Below are 17,392 nucleotides of genomic sequence, written 5' to 3'. Positions count from 1 at the left end.
AGGTGCCAGCCAGTAATGTTCGTCATGAATGTTTGCTGTCATGTTGCTGTCGAAAGACTCAAGGAGGCTGGGCACAGTGGCTCATGCCTGTAATCCCAGCACTTTGGAAGGCCGAGGTGGGCAGATCACCTGAGGTCAGGAGTTCGAAACCAGCCTGGCCAACATGGCGAAACCCGGGCTCTAATTTTTAGTACAAAAATTAGCCAAGCACTTTGGGAGGCCAACACAGGCGGATCACGAGGTCAGGAGATTGAGACCATCCTGGCTAACACAGTGAAACCCCATCTCTACTAAAAAATACAAAAAACTAGCCGGGCAAGGTGGCGGGCACCTGCAGTCCCAGCTACGCGGGAGGCTGAGGCAGGAGAATGGCGTAAACCCAGGAGGCGGAGCTTGCAGTGAGCTGAGATCCGGCCACTGTACCCCAGCCTGGGTGACAGAGTGAGACTCCGTCTCAAAAAAAAAAAAAAAAAAATTAGCCAAGCATGGTGGCAGGCGCCTGTTATCCCAGCTACTCAGGAGGCTGAGGCAGGAGAATCACTTGAACCTGGCAGGTGGAGGAGCTGTGATGGTACCACTGCACTCCAGGCTGGGCGACAAAGCGAGACTTCGTCTCAAAAAAAAAAAAAAAAAAAAAGCTCGAGGAGACAATTCTATAACAATCAACAGTGCCTGATTTACAGGGCCTGATAACCTTTCTCTCTGTGTCTCAGCTTCTTTGTCTATAAGTGGGGAGAATAACAATCTACTTAGGAGGTTCTTGCGACAACTGAAGGAGATAGCATCTCTGAAGTGCTTGGCAAAATGAAAAGCCCTATATAAATAGGTCAGAGCTCCTGTTAGCTTGTTAACTTTTCCGGTGCTTAACCTTGGAATGCGGTCACATCACATTCTGTACCAGGAATGTGCAAGTTCGGTTACTCTTAGAAAGGCAGTTGCAGGTCTGCAGTTTAACAATTTCACATTATCCATTTGCTCGTTTTTTATGGCTAAGGGTTGATCTAAGACAATGGTTTGCAAAGAAGGAGGTACTGCCCCCTAGGGGACATTTCAGGAATTTAGTTGTTACTGATTGGGGAGTCCTCAGGCATTTGGGAGAAAAAGGGGTCAGGAAACTTCCTGCTTTTGAGTGTCCTACCAGACACATATCGGTAAAAATCTTGGTTATAATAACTTGAGCCTAGAATCATCTCTAATTTACACAAAAATATAACAAGAGTTTTTGCAATGACTTCCAGGAATGAAATTAGTGTGAATTGTTCATTTTGGTGATATCTGAGCTACCAATGCAATGCACCTGTTATCAGTCAGTATTTATAGCTGTGACATTCAAGGGAAGTCTGTGTGATTGTAATCAATGGGCTACTTCATTCAGATATCTGAGTAGTTGTGAGCAGGCATTTGCCAATTGAAGTAATGTTATTTTAAAAATCATTTTCTCTTTTATATTAATTAGAGTATTTTTATTATTTTGTAGAGAGAGGGTCTTGCTCTGTTGCTCAGGCTGGGATGCAGTAGCACCATCATGGCTCACTGCAGCCTCAGCCTCCTGGGTTCAAGCGATCCTCCTGCCTCAGCCTCCTAAGTTGCTAGGACTACAGGCATGCATCACCACACTCAGCTAATTTTTAATTTTTTGTAGAGATGGGGTCTCACTATTTTGCCTAGGCTGGTCTGAAATTCTGGAGCTCAAGCAATCCTCCCACCTTGGCCTCCCAACTTGTTGGGATTAAAGGTGTGAACCATCACACCCAGCCATTATTAATTTCTTTACAGTAAATGTACAGACAGAATATTATCTTTAAACTTCATTTCAGGATAGTAAAGGGATGTTAACAATATTATTTGTCATAAAAAAAGAAAATATTGATTCTGAAAGAATTGAGAACCACCGACACAAGAGATACTCACATGAAAAGCCTTTCTATGGCTGGGTGTGGTGGCTCATGTCTATAATCTCAATACTTTGGGAGGCCAAAGTGGGAGGATCACTTGAACCCAGGAGTTCAAGACCAGCCTAGGCAACATAGTGGGACCCTGCCTCTACAAAAAAGACAAAAGTCCCAACTCCGCTGAGGTAGGAGGATTGCTTAAGCTCAGGAGGTGGAAGTTGAGGCTGCTGTGAGCCATGATCGTGTCACTGTACTTCCACCTGGGCTACAGAGCAAGACTGTGTCTAAAAGAACAACAACAACAAAAAAAAAAAGCTTTTCTATATATCCCTTGTAAAAGTGCTCTTCCAGATACTATTCCATATAAGGTCCCATGTAATAAATTCCTCTGGTAATGCAGTCTTGACTGTCATGGCTATCTGGTATAGGTACTTCCTTTTATTATTAGATAATAACAGTTGTGGAACTCATATGTTCTTTTTTTGTTTCAACTGCCAGGAAGCTCACAGTTAAGTTTTGAGACTCAGTTGCAGTCGTTATCCTTAGCCTAGCATTTTGAGGATAATTTTTTTTTTTTTTTTTTAGACAGGATCTTGCTCTGTCACCCAGGCTGGGGTGCAGTGGCGTGACCACAGCCTACTACAGCCTTGACCTCCCAGGCTCAAGTGATTGTCCCACCTCAGCTTCCCAAGTAGCTGGGACTACAGGTGCACCATCTTGCCCAGTTAATGTTTTTGATTTTTAGTAGAGATGACATATCACTATATTGTCTGGGCTGGTCTCCAACTCCTGAACTCAAGTGATCCTCCTTCCTTGACCTCCCAAAGTGTTGGGATTACAAGTGTGAGCCACCACGCCCAGCAGACAATTTCTTACCCTTCCAATTTGATTTAATTATGGGGCTCTCTAGTCATTCTTCATTTTCATTTTGTTTCAGAGTTGGGGTTTCACTCCATTGCCTAGGCTGGAGTATAGTGTGTGTGATGACAGCTCACTGAAGCCTTGAACTCCTGGGCTCAAGCAACTCTCTTGCCTCAGCCTCCTGAGTAGTTGGGACTACAGGCACATGCCACCATGCCTAACTTTAAAAAAAAATTTTTTTTTTCTTTTCGTAGAGGTGGGGTCCGGCTATGTTGCTCAGGCTGGTCTCAAACTCCTGGCTGCAAATAATTCTCCACAAAGTGCTAGAATTATAGGCGTGAGCCACCTCTCCAGCCCATTCTTTAAGTATTTACTTGTTATTTATGTCTTTTTTTTTTTTTTTTTTAGACGGACGGAGTCTCGCTCTGTTGCCCAGGGTGGCGTGCAGTGGCACAATCTCGGCTCACTGCAAGCTCCACCTCCCAGGTTCACACCATTCTCCTGCCTCAGCCTCCCAAGTAGCTGGGACTACAGGCGCCCACCACCACGCCTGGCTAATTTTTTGTATTTTTTAGTACAGACAGGGTTTCACCATGTTAGCCAGGATGGTCTCAATCTTCTGACCTCATGATCCGCCCCCCTCGGTCTCCCAAAGTGCTGGGATTTCAGGTGTAAGCCACCGTGCCCAGCCATCTATGTCTTTTATTGTAAGCCACCTTTAAATCTTTTCTGGAAATAGGAGGAGCATAAATAATGAATGTGAAACTCAAATATCATGCACCTGCAGTCTCCTTCCTAGTACTTTCTGAGTCTGGAAGTCTAGATTGGAGGGGCCTGGAAAGCCTAAGTCAGAGTAGTTGATGGTGGACTCAGGTGGTCTCATCCTGCAGACTCGATGTCTCTGACACCTCATCCTCTTCTCCCTCAACGGCCTTCACCTTTGTGAAGGAGTGTGGGCACTGTGAGGAGTCGAAGCAGATTCCAGCTATCAGAGCCCACTCCAAGTTGTGGTTGGATCTTGGTGGCCTGGGTTAAGAGGGGGTCAGGGAAGGGCACCCAAGCTCTGGGCTCACAGAAGTCCAAAGCTACAAGTGGAGAGACTCCGTCCACCCAACACACACTCCCCTAGCACGCTGTCTGCATCCCTCAGAGCAGAGGCTCTGAAGCTCAGGCTGAGGCATCAGACTGACCCCGTTTTGAACCCTGGGTGCACTCGCTCCTAGCTCTGCTTTGGGCAGGATACCTCTCTGAGCCTCAGTTTCCTCGTTCAGAAGTAGGAATGATACCTACCTCAGAGGGCTTCACTATTAGGATTACCTCACTGAGATAATCTGTGCAGTGCTAAAGCAGCACCTAGAACACAGCAAGTGCTCAGTACCTGGCAGCAGCTGGGTATCCCAGTCTACCTTGGATTGGTAATTCTCATGCACCTGTCTGCTTCCCCAGTGTTGAGCTCCTCCAGGCAAGAGTGTGCATTAAACCTTAGCTCCTGACTCACAGGCCCAGGGACCACGGCAAACTACTTAATGTTTCTGAGGCTCACTGTTCTTACTAGTAAAATGGGGATAATGAAGTATACTTCAAATTTTGGGTGTGAGTAAAATTATTAACAGTGGTCATTTTTGGGTAAGGGTATGATGAAAAAATTTATGTTTTGTAAGCATTTTTCTCCTATGGGCATTTTCTGCTTTTTCCTTCTGTAACAGACATGAAATATTTGTGATATTTGTGTATTTTAAGTCATTTTTCAAAACATGCTTCTTCTTAAGAAAGCCACTGGGTGTGGTGGCTCACACTTGTAATCCTAGCACTTTGGGAGGCAGAGGAAAGAGCTCTTCAGCCCAAGTGGTAGAGACTGCAGTGAGCTGTGTTTGCACCACTGTACCCTAGCCTGGGCAACAAAGCAAGACTCAGTCTCCCCACCTCCCAAAAAAAAAGAAAAAGAAAAAAAAAAGCTTAAATGTATTAAGTGCTTACTATATTTTAGGCATTGCTCTAAGCATCTTTTTTTGTTTTGTTTTGTTTTTTGTTTTTGAGTCTTGCTCTTGTTGCCTAGGCTGGAGTGCAGTGACATGATCTCGGCTCACTGCAACCTCCACCTCTCGGATTCAAGCAATTCTCCTGCCTAGCTGGGACTACAGGCATGTGCCACCACGCCCAGCTAATTTTTGTATATTTATTTATTTATTTAATTTATTTTTTTGAGACACAGTCATGCTCTGTTGCCCAGGCTAGAGTGCAGTGGCGTGATCTCGGCTCACTGCAGACTCCGTCTCCTGGGTTCAAGCGATTCTCCTGCCTCAGTCTCCCGAGTAGCTGGGATTACAGACACCCACCACCGTGCCCGCCTAATTTTTGTATTTTTTATTAGAGACGGGGTTTTACCATCTTGGCCAGGCTGGTCGCGAACTCCTGACCTCATGATCCACCCGCCTCGGCCTCCCAGAGTGCTGGGATTACAGGCATGAGCCACCGTGCCCAGCCAATTTTTGTATTTTTAGTAGCGACGGGGTTTCACCATGTTGGCCAGGCTGGTCTCAAACTCCTGACCTCAGGTGATCTACCACCTCAGCCTCCCAAAGTGCTGGAATTACAGGCATGAGCCACTGTGCCTGGCTTCTACGCACTTTATACACATTATCTTTAATTCTCATAACACTCCTCTGAGGACGTTAGTATTAACACCCTAGTTTTATAAATTGGGCTTAAGGAAATTGTACAATTTGCCCAGCTTGTTGTAAGTAAACCTATAAATGTGATAAAATTTCATAAAACTACACACATACACAAATGAGTGCATACAGAAATTGATGAAATCTGATTAAGTCTTATAGTCTATTTAACAATATAGTACCTGTGTCATTTTTCTGGTTTTGATATTGTACTACTGTCATGAAAGAAGTTACCACCAGAGGAAGCTGGATGAAAGCTGGAGATTTGCAATTTCTTGTGAATCTATAATTAGACTCACATTAATAAATATTTTAATCTATATTTATTTATATATTATTATTATTATTATTATTATATTATTATTATTTTTTTTGAGACGGAGTCTCGCTCTGTCACCCAGGCTGGAGTGCTGTGGCCTGATCTCAGCTCACTGCAAGCTCCGCCTCCCGGGTTTACGCCATTCTCCTGTCTCAGCCTCCCGGGTAGCTGGGACTACAGGCGCCGCCACGTCGCCCGGCTAGTTTTTTGTAGTTTTTAGTAGAGACGGGGTTTCACCGTGTTAGCCAGGATGGTCTCGATCTCCTGACCTCGTGATCCGCCCGTCTCGGCCTCCCAAAGTGCTGGGATTACAGGCTTGAGCCACCGCGCCCGGCCTACTATATATTATTTTTAAATGAGTTAAACAATAAGTTTGTTTTTGTCTTGTTTTGTTTTGAGACAGGGTCTCACTCTGTTGCCGAGGCTGGAGTGCAGTGGCACCATCTGGGCTCACTGCAGCCGCAACCTCTCTTGGGCTTAAGCCATCCTCCCACCACAACCTCCTGAGTAGCTATTAGCACATGCGTGTGCAACTATGCCCAGCTAGTTTTCTGTATTTTTTGTAGAGATGGGGTTTTGCCATGTTGCTCAGGGTGGTTTCGACCTCCTGAGCTCAAGTGATCGGCCTACATCAGCCTCCCGAAGTGCTGGGATTACAGGTGTGAGCCACCGTGGCCAGCCAATAAGATTTTTTTGTTTTGTTTTTTTAAAGTGTTGAAAACCTTGTAAGGTGCTGGGCATGGAGGCTCATGCCTGTAATCCTAGCACTATGGGAAGCCATTGATTGCTTAAACCCAGGAGTTGGAGACCAGCCTGGGCAACATATGAGCCCCTCCCTCTATGAAATATTTAAGTTAGCCAGACTTGGTGGCTGTAGTCCCAGCTACTTAGGAGGCTGAGGCAGGAGCGTCACTTGAGCCCAGGAGTTTGAGGTTGCAGTGAGCTATGATTGCTACTGAATGCCAGCCTGGATGGCAGAGTAAGAAAAAAAAGGAAGGAAGAAAAAAAGAAAGGAAGAAAGAAAGAAAATTTAGATTCAGCAAAGATAAACCGCTTCTCCGCTTGCCGAAAGTGAGCAAGCCAAGCATCCTATTCACTCCCTCTCCCTTAAGGTACAGTGTACTGCATGAAAGTATGCTTTGAACCTTGGAAATAATCTACCCCAACTGTCTCCACTTACATGTAAGAAAATGGAGCCTTGGAGAAGGGAAGGGTCTTACTCAAAGACATCCAATAAGTCTGTGACTAAGCCAGGATGAGAACCAGTCTTTGAACTCCTACGCCAGGGTTTTTTACAGTGCCCACACACAGGGCTGCTCACCCACACAGCACTGCTCACCCACACAGCACACCTTCCCTGGGCCCTATCTGCGAGATCACTGGTGCCCACAGGCCAACCCTCACCGGCCTACCCAGCTCAGGGCACTCAGGTCCACAGGTGGAAGTGAGACCTGGGGAGGGTGGAGGCATGGTGGCCCACTACTCCAGGCAGCACTGGGAGCCAGGGTAGTTGGGGCCACAGAAAGGGCAAGGATAGACACTCTGAACTTTGGCAGGAGTTGGGTGGGAAGGGAACATGTGTGTATGTGCATGTGGGGAAGGTACTCACGCCAAATCCTTGCTCCCATCTCCCTCAGGCTCCGTTGAGTCACTTGTCCATAATGTCGGGCACATTCTTGAAGGGAGTGGTCACAGGGGTTCAAGGCCCATTCAGGCCCTAGGCCAGTTTCTATTCCTCCTGGCAGTGAAACCACCTTCTCATTCAGACTCAGCACCCCTCCCCAACTGGAAATGTAGTGACATACTCTTCTAATTCCTGCCCTGGGACCTCCTTGGACCAGACGCAAGGCTGGGGGGAGGGCCAGCCTGGGTCCCCTTTCTCAGGGGATGGATTATTGGTAGTCAATATGTGGGGTGTGGCTGACCTACATTCAGATGAGCCTGATTGGCCCTCCCTTCCCCATCCTGTTGTGCTTCCCCAACCCCCCATCCCTCCGGGCCATTCAGCGGTGGACCAGGGCAAGGCTGAGGATACAGGATCCCTCCCTGCCATCTCGGCATCTCCATCTCCGCGCCCTGGCAGGTCCGCAGCCACTGAGCCTAAGGAAGCGGCCCTAGCAATCTGGTCTGTGGGGAGCAGCGCCCTCCTGTGGTCTCCAGGAGAAGCGCGGCTCTTTTCTCAGCCCCGTCCTTTGTACGCTCTCTCATTGAACAAAAATTTATTGAGAGCCACTACGTGCCAGGCGCCGCTCTAGGCTCCGCAGCCAAGACAGATACCTGCTCCAAGGACTGTGCATTTCAGCGTGCGTGTACGTGGAGAGTCAGGCAATAAATGATAAACAAATACATAAATGAGGCAGTTACTGGTAGTGGTAACTGCTAGAAAGAAAATAAAACAGAGAAATGTGATAGAGAGTGACCCAAGAGAGAAACTTAGGATAGGATGGAAAAGGAAGGTTTCCGCGAGTAGCTAACGTCTGAGATGAGACCTAGGTCACAGATTGTCATGTAAGGATATGGGGGAAAGGCTTTCCTTACAGAGAAGATAGATCCTGCAAAGACCCTCAGGCAAGAACAGGTTTTGCAGAACAGACTAAGGCCAGTGTGGTTAGAAAGGAGTGAGCGAGGGGAGGCTGGTGTGAGATGCCATCAGAGAGGTGGGCTGGGGCCAGGGTGTGAATCTTGCAGGCCATGACAAGGAGCTCCTCCGCCTCCTCCTCCTCCTCCTCCTCCTCCTCTTTCTCCTTCTTCTTCTTGTAATGGGAATGTGTTGGGTGAGTACTGAACCGAAGAGTCATGTGGCTCAACTGCCTTTTGAAAGGACATGTATGGTATGGAGGATGGACTTTGGGCAAAGGAGGAAGAGTGGAAGCAGGGGGGTTATTGCAAGAGATTAGAAAGCTACTGAAATAATTCAGGTGAGAAATGATGGTTGTTTGGATCAGGGTAGCAGTGCTGGAGGTGGGGAGATGTGGTTGGATTATGGGTATATTTTGAAGATAGAGTCAACAGGATTTGCTAATAATGGACCACATTTTCCTTTGCTCATTTAGCTCCAACTCCTTCACTCACACCCCCTAGTGGGTTCCTCCATCCTCACTGGAAAGCTGAGTCACAAGGGCAGATTCCAGGGACACAGCTAAATTGGGGACTTTCAGGGTGTTGTTGGACAAAAGAATTTAAGACTCATTAGCTGGGCAGCCAGGCACAGTGGCTTACACTTGTAATCCCAGCACTTTGGGAGGCCAAGGCGGGTGGATCACCTGAGGTCAGGAGTTTTTGAGACCAGCCTGGCCAACATGGTGAAACCCTGTCTCTATAAAAATCAGCCAGGTGTGGTTGCACATGTCTGTAATCCCAGCTACTTGGGAAGCTGAGGCAGGAGAATCACTTGAACCCGAGAGGTGAAGGTTGCAGTGAGCTGAAATCACACCACTGCACTCCAGGCCAGGCGACATAGGGAGACTCCGTCTCAAAAATAAAATAAAATAAAAGACTTACTAGCTGGGTGTGGTGGCGTGCACCTGTAGCCCCAACTACCTTGGAGGCTGAGGTGGAAGGATCACTTGAGCCTAGGAGGTCAAAGGTGCAGTGAGCTGTGATTGTGCCACTACACTCCAGACTGGGTGAGAGAGAGAGACTCTGTCTCAAAAAAAAAAAAAAAAAAAGAAAGAAAGAAAAAGAAAAAGAAAGAAAGAAAAAGAAAAGAAAAAAGAATTTAAGACTCAGGCACTAGGTCTTCCATTATTATCCCATTTAATGGGCAGGGCCTCTGCCTGCTATGCCTGCTATCTCCCTTACCCTGTCTGGCTTCCATAGACTCAATTATTTATTAGGTCACTGTTTGTCCAAATGGGTGTGTCTGTGGCCCTAGGGGTGTGTTGGTGACACCCAAAACAGTCCTGGGTGTTTGGTGTTTATATTTGATACAAGTGAGGGGCAGCAAAATCTGGAGGTACCAAGTCCTTAGACCCAGGCCAATCATTTACTCCTGTTTCTTTACACAAAACACAGTAGGATCAGACCTGATAACACAGGAAATGCACATACACATTTTGGCCCCAGGTTGGGCATTACTGGAGAGCCAGGGAAAGGCCAGGCTAGTCTTACAAATACTCTTATGCCAGCAGGGTGTGGGGGAAGCAAGTAGGAGAGTAGGTGACCGGTAGGCTCTGGAGTTAGCAGGCCTTGTTCTGTTTGTGTTGTGCTGCAGTGGGGGATGCATTATAAATGCAACCAGTCAGAGGGCCCCTGGCTTCAGAACCTCAGACTGTACTGGTTCCGAGATTCTGTGCAAGCCTCATGGAAATGAAGCTGCCAGGCCAGGAGGGGTTTGAAGCCTCCAGTGCTCCTAGAAATATTCCTTCAGGGGAGCTGGACAGCAACCCTGGCCCTGGCACCGGCTCCAGCCCTGATGGCCCCTCAGACACAGAGAGCAAGGAACTGGGAGTACCCAAAGACCCTCTGCTCTTCATTCAGCTGAATGAGCTGCTGGGCTGGCCCCAGGCACTGGAGTGGAGAGAGACAGGCAGGTAAGTTGGATGCAGGCCAGTTCTGTGGGATCCTTCCCCTTCCCCAGCTGGAGCCTCCTATATGCCCCCCAGTGCCTCTTGTGGGGCTGCCCAAAATTAGGATTTTCCCAGCTGTGTTCCCTTATTTCAGGGTCTTACCTTCCATGATGCCCAGCCTCTTCTGCAGTCTAGTTTTGAGATCCCCAAGACCCAAGATGAGGGGTGACTGCCAGGGGTGGGGGAACACTTCACACCACTGGGCCCAGGATACCCTCATTGCCTTGCCTTCCCTAGCTCCTCTGCATCTCTGCTCCTGGACATGGGAGAAATGCCCCCAATAACACTGTCTACCTCTACCCACCTTCATCACAGATGGGTACTGTTTGAGGAGAAGTTGGAGGTGGCTGCAGGCCGGTGGAGTGCCCCTCATGTGCCCACCCTGGCACTTCCCAGCCTCCAGAAGCTCCGCAGCCTACTGGCCGAGGGCCTTGTACTGCTGGACTGCCCAGCTCAGAGCCTCCTGGAGCTCGTGGGTAGGCTGGGAGCCTTTGCAGGAAGGGCCTGGGTAGCCATGCCTTTTCCCCAGGATTTCCCCTCCAAAGTCTTGGAATCTTCCAGAGCCCACCTCTACCCCTCCTAGGATTGTCTACCCTTGTCACAGGTGGACATGGAAAAGCAGGGTGGAGGAGCAACTTCATTGGCCTTGGCAGTCTGAGACTCCCAGAAGGGAAAGGGGTCTGGGCAGAGGGAGACGGGGAAGAGTGTGGGGCAGGGAACTCTCAGGAAGGAGATAACCCCCAATCCATTCTCCAGAGCAGGTGACCAGGGTGGAGTCGCTGAGCCCAGAGCTGAGAGGGCAGCTGCAGGCCTTGCTGCTGCAGAGACCCCAGCATTACAACCAGACCACAGGCACCAGGCCCTGCTGGGGTGAGAGCCCCTCCCTGGGCCCAGGACCAAGACCCTGGTGTGGCAGGGTCTCAGATCTCCCCTGCACCTTCTAGGGCTAGAAGTAGCCCAGGCTTAGTTCAGGCTCCAACACAGGACTCATGATCAAGAGGAAACTTGTTGTAATGTTGTGGGGAGAAGATTCAGGGGGCTAGAATCGTAAGAGAGCTCTGTGAAGAGATGTACTTGGCAGGCACTGTGCCAAGAGCTTTACACACAGTATTTCATTTGATCTTCACAACCACCCTGTAAATAGTACCACAATTATCCCCATTTTAGTGATGAAAAAACTGAGGCTCAGAGTGGAGAAGGGTGTACTCTAATTCTCACAGCTTGTCAGTGGCAAAAGTGATTAGGGAATCCTGGTGGATCCACCCCAAAGCCTGTGGTCTTAACCACTGCATAATCCTGTTTTGTAGGCTCTACTCATCCAAGAAAGGCTTCTGACAATGAGGAAGCCCCCCTGAGGGAACAGGTTTGTAGCCCTTCCTTGGGGTCCCTTTCCAGTGGCTGGGAGAGGGGTTAGGAATTAACAAAAGTCTACTCTCCACTGGATTTCTCATCAGTTGAGATCTTATCCTCCCCAAATAACCTTTCATACTCTGTCTCCTTGAACCCCCATCCAGTATCAGAACCCCCTGAGACAGAAGCTGCCTCCAGGAGCCGAGGCAGGGACTGTGTTGGCAGGGGAGCTGGGCTTTCTGGCACAACCACTGGGAGCCTTTGTTCGACTGCGGGATCCTGTGGTACTGGGGTCCCTTACTGAGGTGTCCCTCCCAAGCAGGTAAGGCTACTTGGGAGTGAGTGGGAGTCAGGGATCCCAGAGCCCAGAAGGGTCTTTACTGGGGAGGGGAAGGAGGGTCTCAGTCTGATTCTCAGGCTGTGGGGAGGATGGTGCTCAGGGGTCTGGGGAGAGAGTAGTAGTCAGAACTGCATGGTAGGTGTGCAAATGAGTATGTTTATGGGAACTGATAGGTCAGAGCTGAGCATCAGAGGCCAGGGCTGCCCTGTGGGAAAGCAGCCTGTGAATCTCTGGGGCCTGGTTCCTTCCTCAGGTTTTTCTGCCTTCTCCTGGGGCCCCCTATGCTGGGAAAGGGCTACCATGAGATGGGACGAGCAGCAGCTGTCCTCCTCAGTGACCCGGTGAGCTAAGCAGGTGTGTGTGTGTGCACGCGCTCACGCACACATGCCTGTGTGTATGTGCACACATGCATGCATGCATGGGTTCGTGTGTGTGGACTCTGTATGTGTGCCTAAATACAGCAATGAGGCAGAGTGAGCAATGAGATGGAAGTTTCCTTGTCTCCTAGTGCAGCCCCATTACTGACTGAGTGCTGGCACACTATAGGCACTCAATAGATACCCACTGAATGAATGAATGCATGCATAAAGGAATGTGTGAATGACTTGTCTGCCTCTGTGACATGTGTCTAGTTTTCACACTATGAAAATGCATGTAAGAGACCAGATTTGCACTTACCACCCATTCTGTGTCCCCATCCTCAGCAATTCCAGTGGTCAGTTCGTCGGGCCAGCAACCTTCATGACCTTCTGGCAGCCCTGGATGCGTTCCTAGAGGAGGTGACAGTGCTTCCCCCGGGTCGGTGGGACCCAACAGCCCGGATTCCCCCGCCCAAATGTCTGCCATCTCAGCACAAAAGGTACCTGGGAGCTATCATCCCATACAGATTCCTGCCCATAGGCCCTGGGTCTGATTCCATTGTTGAGGAGGGGTGAGGTCCCAGGAAAGAGATAGGGACCTATCTTTGGATTTGAAGTCAGGCAGACCTAACTCGGAGTTCTGCTGGACTTCTGTCGCTAAGAGACCTGAACAAAACCTTCCCTGCCCGAGCCTGGCTTTCTACAGGTCGCAATATGACCTGGACCTTCTTGAGGCTCCTGTGTCGCCATGGTCCCCTCGCCAGCAGAGACAAGAGTAGCCGCCAGGGGGCAGGGCGCCACCAGCTCTGGGCCGAGTCCGGACGGGTTGGAGATCCTTAGCCAACCTCGGGTTCCCCTCCTCCTCAGGCTTCCCTCGCAACAGCGGGAGATCAGAGGTCCCTCCGGCCCGCGCCTGACCTCGGCTGAGGACAGGCACCACCATGGGCCGCACGCACCCAGCCCGGAGTTGCAGCGGACTGGCAGGTGAGGCGAGCTGGGAGGAAGCAAGGGTGGGTGACCTGGGGAGGGGAGGAGTCACAGGGAAACTGAGGTGTGTGCTCACTGTGGGAGGGGCTCACCCGGCCACAGGGAAAGTAGCAGGGATGCGGGTGTGGAGTGTGAAAACCTGGATCACTGACGACCCTCGGGCGGGAGGCTGTTTGGGGGCCTTATCCAGGACGTGCGCAGGAAGGCCCCGTGGTACCTCAGCGATTTCTTGGACGCCCTGCATCTCCAATGCTTCTCGGCGGTACTCTACATTTACCTGGCCACTGTCACTAATGCCATCACTTTCGGGGGTCTGCTGGGAGATGCCACTGATGGTGCCCAGGTGGGTAGGGCCCAGGGGGCAGGTACAAGCCTTGGTGTCTCCTAGTCCTTCCCTTCCCCTGGGACTATGGGTAAGTTAAGGAGGCTCTCCCAAAGCTTGGGCTCCTGTCCTGAGGACTTCAGGGTCCTGTGCTGAGCCCCTGTTGGCTTCCAGGGAGTGCTGGAAAGTTTCCTGGGCACAGCAGTGGCAGGAGCTGCCTTCTGCCTGATGGCAGGCCAGCCCCTCACCATCCTGAGCAGCACTGGGCCGGTGCTGGTCTTTGAGCGCCTGCTCTTCTCTTTCAGCAGGTAAGAGAGCTACCCCCATCACCAGATCCTCACTAGTGCCATGGTCAGCCTGCTCCTGGCTGGGTGAATAGGAGAGGGTGGGAGCTATCTGTTTGGGTTGAGGGATACCTGACCTGGGTTTGGTGGGAAGCAGACAGCCCTGCTAAGCCTTCCTGTCTCTCATCCCCACAGAGATTACAGCCTGGACTACCTGCCCTTCCGCCTATGGGTGGGCATCTGGGTGGCTACCTTTTGCCTGGTGCTGGTGGCCACAGAGGCCAGTGTTCTTGTGCGCTACTTCACCCGCTTCACCGAGGAAGGTTTCTGTGCCCTCATCAGCCTCATCTTCATCTACGATGCTGTGGGCAAAATGCTGAACTTGACCCATACCTATCCTATCCAGAAGCCTGGGTCCTTTGCCTACGGGTGCCTCTGCCAATACCCAGGCCCAGGAGGTGGGTAAGGGAAACAGGGACCTTGGTCAGGTGAAGAAGGATGTAGGGAAGGGGAGGGGTTGCACCCTTACTATCCCCCCTGGTTAAGTTCTGCAAAATGCTGCATACTTACCCAATAACTGGCACTACTATTTCCACTCTGGTTCTGAATCAATTGAGAAATAAGACAACAGAAGGCCCAATATCGTCATCCTTTCTGACAACACTGATAGAGGAACATGGGTTATATCTATAGGTGAATGGGCTTCCTAATGATGAAGCCAAAATTGAATAGACTTACCCACCAGTCATGGAAGCACTGGTTTGAGACTATTTTGCCCCGGGGAAGCAGAGCTAAACACATACATCAAACAGGCAGCTTATACTCGAGAGAGGGGAGAGAAAGGGGCAGGGCCAGGTATGCCCAGCTTCATTTCCTGAAATCACCAATCAAATATATCATTGCTCTTCTGGGTGAGAGTGGCCGACCAGGTGGAGAGAGGCTTGGAGTATTACACTTGCATATATCCCTCCACATGGAAGGCAACACCAGGACTGGGAAGAAATGGCCTCTCTACATGTTCTTCTATCAGTGCTAGGCATGAACAAGACCAGTTCTAGCCCTGGTGGAAACACACAGATTTGTATACTTCTCTATTCAGTCAACATTTGCTGAGCATTTGCTGTGGCCAGGTCCAGTGCTTGGTACACGGGATACAGATGGGTAGAGAATTTGAGAGGATGAGGGCATGAGACAATGTCCTGAGCAGTACACACTCGGTAGTGATAGAGTCAGCAGACAGATGAGTCACAATTAAGAACTCTGGTTCAGCTGGACCCATCAGATTAGAATTTTATGGGGCTGGAGAAGGTTCCCAGGGGAGGGAACATACATCTGAATTATTCTCTGCTTCCCAGGAAATGACTCTCAATGGATAAGGACAAGGCCAAAAGACAGAGACGACATCGTAAGCATGGTGAGGGACTGCTCCTGGGAGGTTCTAGGAAGGAAAGGGTGGAGACCAAGGCAGTCGGTGGTTCCTAGCTCTTCCTACCCATAGGTTAAGGAAACCTTCATAGGTGAATGTGGCTTAGCCATTTCCTACAGCTGGGAACTTCCCATCCTGGGCCCTTGGTATCTCTGTGGGTCCCTCCTCCCTTGAAGTGGGTCCGGGAGAGCAGGACATTTACTCCATTGCCTGTAACCCCACCCCGACCCTCCTGTGTACAGGACCTAGGCCTGATCAATGCATCCTTGCTGCCGCCACCTGAGTGTACCCGGCAGGGAGGCCAGCCTCGTGGCCCTGGCTGTCATATAGTCCCAGACATTGCCTTCTTCTCCCTTCTCCTCTTCCTTACTTCTTTCTTCTTTGCTATGGCCCTCAAGTGTATAAAGACCAGCCGCTTCTTCCCCTCTGTGGTGAGTGTCACCTTTCTTTTTGTGGGAGAGGCCTGACTCTAAGCTTTGGGTCCTATCTGTGAGTGGGAAGTGGTATGGAAAAAGAGGGATGGCAGGTCTGGACCTGACTGAGTGTCCACTGTGTGCCAGGTGCGCAAAGGGCTCAGCGACTTCTCCTCAGTCCTGGCCATCCTGCTGGGCTGTGGCCTTGATGCTTTCCTGGGCCTAGCCACACCAAAGCTCATGGTGCCCAGAGAGTTCAAGGTGAGAGCCAGGGAATAGGGTTGGGGTACCATAGGGGAAAGCAGGGCCAGCAGATCATGGGAAAGGAAAATGCATAAATCCCACACTTCTCTTCTCTAAGCTTCTTTCTTCACTCATAAACTAGAGATAGTAATAATAACGGCCCCACAGGGTTGTCACGAGGATTCAATGAAGTACTGCAGCAGACACGTGAGTACAGAGAATACACAGTAGCTATTATTACAAGGTATGGGTTAAGAGAATGGGTCTTGATCAGCCAGCCCTGGGTTTGAGTTCCAGTTCTGCCACTTCCCAGCTATGCATCAGGCAAGTTAATGCACATTTCTAAGCCTCAATTTCTTCATCTATAAAATGGAAATAATAAAATGACAATAGTTCCTACTCCGTAGATTGTTTTGAGTTTACAGAAGATCACAATGGAAAGCACTTACCACATGCCTGGCACATACCAAGTCCTCAATAAATGTTAGCTATTATTGTTATGGGATTGCCTCACCCTTGGCATGGCCCTGCCCACCCCACTACTCCTCACTGTCTTCTTTGCACCCCTTATTGCCTACTCTGATCCAGGAAAGCTGGAACTCCCTTTCCAGGGCATGACAGTGTGTAGGACAAGGCTTAGCACTGATTTCTAGACTTTGCCTGTGCATTTGGAGACCTCGTCTCCGAATTCCTCCAAGACAGGAGAGCAGGGAGGACTCCAACTGGGGCAGCAACTGGGGCCCCCTCCCCTACACATATGCTTGTAATCAGAGCTGACGCAGACACACCCAGCCCTGTCCCTGCCTCAGATCAAGGCAGGTCTGAGCCTGAGTTGCCCCACCCAGGATAGGGGAAGAGGGATCTCTAGGGAGCAGGGCTCTGTACATCAAGAAGTGTGTGCAGCCGGGCGTGGTGGCTCAAGCCTGTAATCCCAGCACTTTGGGAGGCCGAGACGGGCGGATCACGAGGTCAGGAGATCGAGACCATCCTGGCTAACACGGTGAAACCCCGTCTCTACTAAAAAATACAAAAAACTAGCCGGGCGACGTGGCGGGCGCCTGTAGCCCCAGCTACTGGGGAGGCTGAGGCAGGAGAATGGCGTGAACCCGGGAGGCGGAGCTTGCAGTGAGCCGAGATCCAGCCACAGCACTCCAGCCTGGGCAACAGAGCGAGACTCCGTCTCAAAAAAAAAAAAAAAAAAAAAGAAGTGTGTGCAGGCCACACCTGCCACCTCCTTCTCTTCCAGGGAGGGAGGACCCTGAACCAAAGTCCAGAGCCCCTGGTTCCAGCCTGACCTCAGGGCTGGTCTCCTTCCATCTGCTGTCTTTTAAGGCACTGGGATGCTTTGAAACAGCT

At 50.0% G+C, this 17,392-nt stretch overlaps 1 protein-coding gene across 11 annotated transcripts in view; it reads left to right on the top strand.

The window, feature by feature from the left end:
* Nucleotides 1–9,860: 9,860 nt before the first annotated feature.
* The window catches only part of SLC4A9 (solute carrier family 4 member 9), a 28,913-nt gene continuing 21,381 nt past the window's right edge, over nt 9,861–17,392 (top strand). For 4 of the 11 annotated variants that reach the window (XR_004430027.1, XR_004430029.1, XM_033180975.1 and 1 more), the window contains exons 1-15: nt 9,862–10,276; nt 10,628–10,788; nt 11,069–11,182; nt 11,620–11,675; nt 11,827–11,984; nt 12,256–12,343; nt 12,707–12,861; nt 13,229–13,345; nt 13,517–13,691; nt 13,845–13,978; nt 14,150–14,412; nt 15,310–15,368; nt 15,623–15,811; nt 15,941–16,054; nt 16,205–16,243. Coding sequence is in view for 7 of the 11 variants with exons in the window: in XM_033180975.1 (XP_033036866.1) it covers nt 9,975–10,276; nt 10,628–10,788; nt 11,069–11,182; nt 11,620–11,675; nt 11,827–11,984; nt 12,256–12,343; nt 12,707–12,861; nt 13,229–13,345; nt 13,517–13,691; nt 13,845–13,978; nt 14,150–14,412; nt 15,310–15,368; nt 15,623–15,811; nt 15,941–16,054; nt 16,205–16,243 (2,124 nt within the window). In the remaining 4 variants the exon portion in view is untranslated. Of the gene's footprint in view, nt 10,277–10,627; nt 10,789–11,068; nt 11,183–11,619; nt 11,676–11,826; nt 11,985–12,255; nt 12,344–12,706; nt 12,862–13,228; nt 13,346–13,516; nt 13,692–13,844; nt 13,979–14,149; nt 14,413–15,309; nt 15,369–15,622; nt 15,812–15,940; nt 16,055–16,204; nt 16,244–17,392 lie in introns of all 11 variants that reach the window. The other 7 variants (XR_004430026.1, XM_033180970.1, XM_033180971.1 and 4 more) reach the window with 5 other exon arrangements.

This window comes from Trachypithecus francoisi, unplaced genomic scaffold (assembly GCF_009764315.1).
Source record: "Trachypithecus francoisi isolate TF-2019V2 unplaced genomic scaffold, Tfra_2.0 Lachesis_group2, whole genome shotgun sequence".
NCBI classification, from domain to species: Eukaryota; Metazoa; Chordata; class Mammalia; order Primates; family Cercopithecidae; genus Trachypithecus; species Trachypithecus francoisi.
This window is presented reverse-complemented; position numbering and strand designations above follow the sequence as displayed.